Source organism: Lissotriton helveticus, chromosome 3_1 (assembly GCF_964261635.1).
Source record: "Lissotriton helveticus chromosome 3_1, aLisHel1.1, whole genome shotgun sequence".
Lineage (NCBI taxonomy): Eukaryota > Metazoa > Chordata > Amphibia > Caudata > Salamandridae > Lissotriton > Lissotriton helveticus.
In genome coordinates, this window is record NC_136061.1 from 1,067,537,665 (window position 1) to 1,067,546,110 (window position 8,446).

The following is an 8,446-nucleotide window of genomic DNA, read 5'->3' on the forward strand; positions in this document are numbered from 1 at the left end:
AGACAATTCACAGATACCCTCCTCATAGGTATTTCTCTGGTATCTATTGAAAAGGTAAGGAATCTGTACTTAGAAGTGTCTCTCCTCTATTGGAAGAACAAGTTATTTACCTTTGATAACACTCTTTCTGGAAGAGATTAACCTCAGATTCCTCATAGACCCTCCCATCCTACCTGTTCTGTGATCAGGGCTTTTTGCATTAATAAGATCCCAAGTCTAAGAATCTGTACACTGCTCAAAGCCAATATGCTATTGGGTCTCTGCGTCTGGGGGCTTGGACAGCCCCAAAGGAAACTGACATTAGCTCATGGGAGTGCCTCCCATATGAGCCCTGCACATCATTTATGGAGCAAAATAGCATCAGTGCAGAACCACGCAGCACCCATAGGCACTGATTAGAAAATTTGAGATCTAGTCTGATGCCTGGGGAAAATTCAAAAGGTAAGGAATTGGCGTTTATATAGAGTCCCTACCAGAAAGAGCACTACTGATGGTAAGTAACTTGTTCTTTAGATCCTAGTAAGCCTTTCGTTTGTGCTTATCAATAGAGACTGGGCAGATTATACTGTAAATGCATCAATAGTGTTTGTGATTTTTTAATATTTTGTTACCTCCTATGGAAATAACTTCAATATGCAATGTTTTTGTTCCTTATAGGTATGTTTCTCGCTGACATCATTGAAAAGTACTTTGTTTCTCCAACCTTATTCCGAGTAATAAGACTTGCCAGGATTGGTCGCATTCTGCGTCTCATTAAAGGTGCTAAGGGGATCCGCACGCTACTATTCGCTTTGATGATGTCACTTCCTGCCTTGTTCAACATTGGCCTTTTGCTTTTCCTGGTGATGTTCATCTATGCCATATTTGGAATGTCCAACTTTGCCTATGTCAAAAGGGAATCGGGAATTGATGACATGTTCAATTTTGAAACATTTGGCAACAGTATGATCTGCCTTTTTCAAATCACTACATCCGGTGGCTGGGATACATTACTGGCCCCTATTCTTAACAGTGGTAAGCCAGACTGCGACCCTTACATACTTCACCCCGGAAGCAGCACTGCTAAAGGAGACTGTGGCAATCCATCTGTTGGAATTTTCTTTTTTGTCAGTTATATTATCATATCTTTTTTAGTTGTTGTAAACATGTACATAGCTGTTATTTTGGAGAACTTTAGTGTTGCCACTGAGGAAAGTGCTGAGCCTCTAAGTGAAGATGATTTTGAAATGTTCTATGAGGTCTGGGAGAAATTTGATCCAGATGCAACCCAGTTCATAGAATACAGCAAACTGTCTGAATTTGCAGATGTCCTGGATCCTCCTCTTCGAGTTGCTAAACCAAACAAAGTGCAGCTTATAGCAATGGACTTGCCCATGGTAAGTGGTGACAGAATTCACTGCCTTGACATCTTATTTGCTTTTACAAAGCGTGTTTTGGGTGAAGGTGATGAAATGGATGCTCTTCGTCTACCAATGGAAGAACGATTTATGGCGTCAAATCCTTCAAAAGTTTCCTATGAGCCAATTACGTCTACTTTAAGACGCAAACAGGAGGAGCTTTCTGCTATTGTTATTCAGCGCTGCTACAGATGCTACCTTTTGAGAAAAACATTGAAACAAGCATCATACATGTACAAGAAAGAGAAAATGAGAGCTGGCAATAGCCTTCCTATCAAAGAAGAATTGGTTATTGATAAGCTGAATGGAAACTCAACCTCAGATAAAACAGACATGACCCCTTCCACAACTTCTCCTCCTTCCTATGACAGTGTAACTAAGCCAGACAAAGAAAAACATGAACAATACAAAATAGAAAAAGAAGACAGAGGCAAAGATGTTAGGGAGACTAAAAAGTAAAATGCAAACACTAATTTCCATTTATTTGAAAAATTGTTTACAGCCTGTGATGATGACCCATTTGTGTCAACAGGACTCCTTCTGGAGATCTATGCCAAACTGACAGTTCTCATAAAATGTACTTAAGGTCAGTGCCTATAACAAGACAGTGACCCCTTGTTAAGAAATACAGTACACATACTTGACTGGAGGTTACTGTTTTCACTACCAGCTGACACTGCTGAAGAAGAGTCAAAATGGCTACTCAGTTTGTTGGGACTAATTAAGGAGATACAAACCTACACTGTTGTCACACAAACGTTTGTATAATACAGTAATTGGATCCACTGTTTGAATTTCAGCCGAACTTCTTGCCATATGTTTACAAAATTATGTTTTCGTATTCAACTTAATGTTTTAACACTTAATTTGTCTAATTTATTTTTACATGTGACACATTTTGTAATTGGAATTTTTAGATAAGTAAGAAAATGAAAGAAATGGCAGCCATTTGTGCTGCTTGGATCCTTCATAATGTAAGCAAATGGATCTGCATGATAGTATGTGGTTCTAATACACTGTCATAGAAATCCAGAGAATCAGCTCAAATCAACAGGGTTGTTGTAAGTACTACAGTATTTCCTGGACTGGCTGTAAGTGATGATGTGCTTAACTTCACTTTTGAAGCTGTTTTACTTTGAGACATATTGGTATGTCTGTAAAGTTTCACCCAATTCACAAGCACAAGCCAAGCAATTTTGTTTCAGTACAGGTTGTTACATCTCACCAGTACACATTTCATGTTCCGAAAGTATGAACTCTGTTTTTGTCAAGTGCTCTTCTGTATAAAACAAACTAATGAATGACTCTGTCTTAGATTTCTGAATTGACCAAAAATGTCACACAGTAAGAAGTTCTGTTTTATTAAGCAGTACTGTTTAGCCATTTTCAGCTCAACAACTTTGGCATATGATATGTCATTGACACCTCCTCTATTATGTAAATATGTATTTTACCCTGTGGTGGATCTTTGAGCAAGCAAATCATGATCAAGCACAGTATTTATTGCATCAAATATGTACCACAACATGTGTAGTTTGCAAGCTTTTGACAGGTACTATGAAATATGCTGTAACAATATAAATAGCTTGGACGTTATCACAGATGCATGTTATTATTGCCAATGCTGCTGTATTCTGTTCTTTTCACCGTCCAAACGTTTTATATGAAAAGCCACATGTCAATGGTAGAGTGAAAGCAATGTTGAACAAATGCTTATGCTCTCATGTCATGATGCAATAGTTTGCATATATTAAACTGTTATATTTTTTTCTGTGGATACTGTTTTGTGTATAGACAGACATCCGTGGACAAGTTGCAAACAGCTTAACCCGTTAAAGATATGTGGTTAGAATTTTCTAAGAAAATATTAATAGTGTAAAAAATCATTTTATTTTTTGTTTTTAGCATTTTGTACATAAAAAAGAAATCAATTTAATTCAGGCTGATGCAAGTCACTTTTGTTACTTTCTATCCATGCCAATGTTTTTCTGAGGACCATCATAGAAAAGAGCTGGAGAGAAAAGGATAGTCAGATGGTTCTTCTATTTTAATACAATATTTGCACATATTCAATGTGAATCAATTTGTGTAAAATTGATAACAGAATTCACTTTCTTCCGAATTTATATATTGTGTAGGAAGAAGACAGGAGTGTTTTGTTTGATTTCTAAACAAGTTTTAAGCAAATAATTTTTTTGTCTTTTTTCTTGTTCGTATACATAGATTATTTTTATTCTTGTTGATTTATGCTGCACTAGAAATGTCCTAAAGGAATATGGGGACCACAAGCTGCTTTGTTCACACCAACAAAGAAACACATTTGTTTAATTGAACACGGTGGGTCATTTTGTGTAATACACAAACTAAAGTTAAATGTAGAACTAATTTTACGAAATTTGACTTATAGTGTATTAGTGAAATGCATGCGGGGAAAATGTTTTTTTTACCTGAAACAATGGTAACTACATTACAAATGAGCCAAAAGAATAAATAAAGATGTTTTTTATGTTACCTTGGTCTGTCTGTCTACATCTTAAATTAAATGAGAAATGAGTGCACAAAAGAAAGTGAATTGTTATTAACAATTTTGTACAATCAACTATACAAATTAAAAAAATACAAATAAAATACATACTTCATCAATTTAGATGCCTATTCTTGGAATACTTTATTATTGAACAAACTGTGAAAGAGTAAACAATCTTGTGCAAGTGGTAGATGCATCATATATTTTGAAAAAGGTTGCTAAATATTTATGAAATACAACCATATTTTATACAAATGTCAGACAAAGTATATGATAGCCTTCCTCCTTCAATCGTAGTACTTCTGTTTTGATATGTACATTTCATAGGCATTTTCCTCTGAGCCTGTCCCTCTCTTTCATTATTCAAGTCTCTTTCAACAAACACTAGAGATATCAGCGATCTTTCAAGTGATCTTTGAAACCAGCGACATAGACAGCATGCACTGTATTTTGAAGAGACCAAGTGAAGAGAATAAAGAGTTTGCTGAAAGAGCAGATGTCTCCAGTAAAACCTTTGTACAGTTGTGCTCATCTTGGTAAGTTGTAATATAGTTATTGACACTTCCCAGCCAAATTCATAGTATACTTATGATGATTCTTGGTGTGAGCTTCTCAAAAGAAAGGCTGAAATGTCTGTGCCCTCTCTGCTTTTGACAGTCGCAATGCATATGATCCCAACCAGGTTGTTCTCCACCAGGAAATAATATAGTTTGCCGGACCTGCTATTGTCATTAAGGAGAGAGTTCATCCTTAATCTCCTCTGTATTAGTGCACAGGCCTAGCATGACTTGTAATATATCTTGAACGTTTTCATGTATTCCTTCGAAAGATACAGCAATTAAGAATCTCATTTGGCCATATTCTTATTTGTTTCTTCAACATAAGTATTATAACATTTCAAAACCGCAAAAACGAGTACTATACAATTCTTCCAATGTACTGTAAGCTAGCATCCATTTACTGTTAACTACAGCAATTCTTTGTGATAGAGAACTAAGGTCCAGATATATTAAATGCTGTTTGCAAAATACTGTTTGCAATTTGCGACCAGTATGGAATTTTACAAACCGACCTGTGTGCTAAAAGGTGTGTTCACACAATTTCAGATTGTAGTGTGTCACAATTTAACCTACCTAATTTTTATTATAAGTAGATTTCAAATTTGGACTCTTAGACCTGACATCCTTGGTATGCTATTCCCCTAAACCTTTTGCCTCCATCCCTTCAGCTTTCTAAATTTGATTTTATTGGCATTAGGACTCTGTGTAATTTGCCACTGCTAACCAATGCTAGAGTGCTTTCTCCCTAAAACATGATCTAAACAGCCTACACATAATTGGCACATTTAGTTTACTTTCAAGTCCCTAGTATATGATACTACATGTGCCCATTGCCTTTAAATGTAATGCTACTGTTGGCCTTGCGGAACAGAATTAGCACTTTAAAACATGTCTCAATCCCGCAATTGCAGCCTGTAAATGAGTTTAAACCGCTATTTCGACCTGGCAAAAAAAAACATTTGCAAGGCCCAAACTTTCTTTTTTACTACATATAAGATCCCTCTCAGGTGCGCTCTACAGGTGCCCACGGCAGACTGCATAGTATTTAAAAAGTAGGACATGTGGGTTTAAGTTTTACTTGTTGTGGTAGTAAAAAAGTCCTAAATTAGTTTCTCATTATTGTAAGGCCTACCTCTCCCAGAGGCTTACGGTATTGAGACACAATATCGAAAAAAATATCCCCATGCCGAAAAATTGAGTCTAAAATATCGTGATATGGAATTATCGTCAGCAAGAATATCGATGTCAAGAATATTGATTTTAGGGTAAGTAATATTGATTTTTAAAATATAGAAGTGATGCAGCGGAAGCGGTGGGGGTTTATATCACTTTACATCTCACACCAATCACTATAAAACTAATAAAAGCATAATTCTAATGACGGCCCATAAGTCAATATTATTCAGTAAGCAATATCAAAGGTCCTCAGATGGAATTTTGGTAGAGCTAAAAGCTACTAAGCAATGAAAAACGGAGAGCTATTCCCTCATGAGGACCTACATTGAAGAAATAGCCTAAACTTCAATAAACATTTCCATCATGTCAAAATAACTCATAGTTCATGAATAAAGACACACACTATTCTTTACTAATATCTTTTCTCTTTGTTATTTAAAATATGAATGGTCAATCATAAATACAAAAAGGAATGTCATCACTTGGTTCACAAATTGTTACAAATTGGATCCACCATAGGCATAACAGAATGGTCAAATACCCAAACTTGTCAGAACAAAAGGTATAGAAGAGGGAGAGTGAAAGAAAACGCATCAGTGTTACGAAACAGAAATACTATTGCACAGCATGCAATTAGTCAGAAAAGCTAACCCCAAGGCTGTTAGGGTAGCACGAGCAGCATCACCAACCGATGATGTGCAAAGTTTCAGGAAAGTCTTTAGGATTTGCAGGATTTGCCAGCCAGAGTAATCAGGAATCAACACGGCATACAGCATACCACAAACACAGGGACAGGTCACCATTCTTGTGAACCAGTCGACAAACACTTTCCCACAGTTGATTTTATAGTACAGTTCCTCTTTATCTCTGATAAAATATTTCTATTACTACTCTCTACAAGCTTCTCCGTTGGACAGTGACTATAGGAAGATGATCTCCTGACAATGACTTTGAAGAAATTTTCTAAGCATGTTTTGTCTAAGAATTGTATAACTTCCTAGAGAGGAAAGGGAAGAACTATAGCTACATTTCTACATAAATATTGATACAGTTTAATCTGAGTCTACAACATCCTTCGTCTAGGCAGGAAAAACCCTATAATGTTCTATTCAGAAATAAACTAATATCCACATTATTTAGGAAGCGTTTGACACACTGCAAGGACCGGAGCACGGAAGCACATCCCCTAGCATTTCTATGGCCTACAATATTTTAGCTAAAGAGAAAAATAATTTCTAAAGCCTACATGAACTTTCATGAAGAAAAAAAAAAAAGAATTCTCATGTTTTAAAGCCGATTCCTGTAGTTCAGGAAACATAAAAACATTCAATTAGACAGATAGGATAATTTCTCATTTAATCATCCATTTTCGGTTATCCTTTCTAATGTAACTCAATCATGTTATTATTCTTCAGCTAAATGAGTCATTCTACCAAGTTTAACTATACATTTTGGGGCCGATTCTGATTCTGTAAACCAATCCGTACGCTCGAATCCATAGCCCTTTCCGTACGACTCGTACAATTCCCTCCGAATCGCGTAGTACGATTCGTTTAAAAAATATACAACCTAATCGTTGCGAACCGTACGAAAAGCAAGGGAAAATCCATACGACACGGACCCTCATAGTGAACCGTACGAATCGTAAACATGCTGTACGACCCGACAAGTACGATCTGGACCAGGGAATGAGAACGCGATTCGTACGGAAAACATCGCATATGAGCGATTCGTACGGAGAGCCACACAATCACATACGCATCGTACCCCTGCAATCATGGGGTGTGTACGCACAGTACCCCTGCAATCATAGGGTGTGTATGCACCGTACCCCAATGAATGCATAGGGTGTGTACTCACTGGACCCCTGCAATCATGGGGTGTGTACGCACCGTACCCCAATAATGCATGGGTTGTGTACGCACCGTACCCCAATAATGCATGGGGTGTACTCGCGTACCCGGGGGGTCCGTTTGATGCGCGGTTCGAGTCGAAATCTGCTTTTCCGGACGTTTCGAGCTCCCGTAGAAAAAGAGTCGTACGGAGTGTTGAAGAGACGAATCGTACTTGCTGGGTCGGAAAATGCTGCTTCGATCCGTACGGACGTCGCTTACTGTGTGTTCCGAGTACGATTCATACGTATTTTTAAGTCGTATGGTCTTTCGTACGATTCGTACGGAGATCTGCTTTGGGTCCGAATCGTACTTCTTTGTACGTATGGGAAATATGCTCCGTACGGCAATTTTTAAAGGGATTTTACCGAATCGGAACCGGCCCCTTTGTGTTATACACTCTAACAGTGTGCATCCTAAGGAAAATCACGAAACCTATCTGCACATTTTATGTCATACCTTTAAAATAATGCGTAATTACTATTTTGTTTTCAAGCATTAGTATTTGATTAAATATACACACAGGTGGATTTCATTCGGTAGATGTTATTTGCAAAAATTATGCTCTATTAGAAGTCATTAATATCGTTTGCAAAAATATAGTTGTTTAAAATATCATATTTTATTACTCTTATATATTTTAATATGTATTTTAAATGTATGTGATGCAATTTTTTTGTGTAAGTTTTGTTTGTTCTTAATATGTGTTAAATATTTAGGGCCGATTACGATGTCGTTAGGAAATTGTCCCAAAAGAATCGGTACCAGATGTATTTCCTATCGAATCATGTCCTGCTAGTCCGGATGACTGATTAGGATGCTTCCCAGCATCATTTGGTCGTACTCGCATTGATTCCAATGGAAGCCTGTGTTCCCACTAAGAACACAGGCTCC

At 37.1% G+C, this 8,446-nt stretch overlaps 1 protein-coding gene across 1 annotated transcript in view; it reads left to right on the forward strand.

Moving 5' to 3' along the window:
* LOC144823272 (sodium channel protein type 2 subunit alpha-like) overlaps positions 1 to 4,044 on the forward strand; it is a 662,530-nt gene extending 658,486 nt beyond the window's left edge. Inside the window, exon 29 of the mRNA XM_078681628.1 lies at positions 658 to 4,044. Within this exon, the coding sequence (XP_078537754.1) occupies positions 658 to 1,856 (1,199 nt within the window). The 3' untranslated portion in view covers positions 1,857 to 4,044. The remainder of the gene's footprint in view (positions 1 to 657) is intronic.
* Positions 4,045 to 8,446: the final 4,402 nt, after the last annotated feature.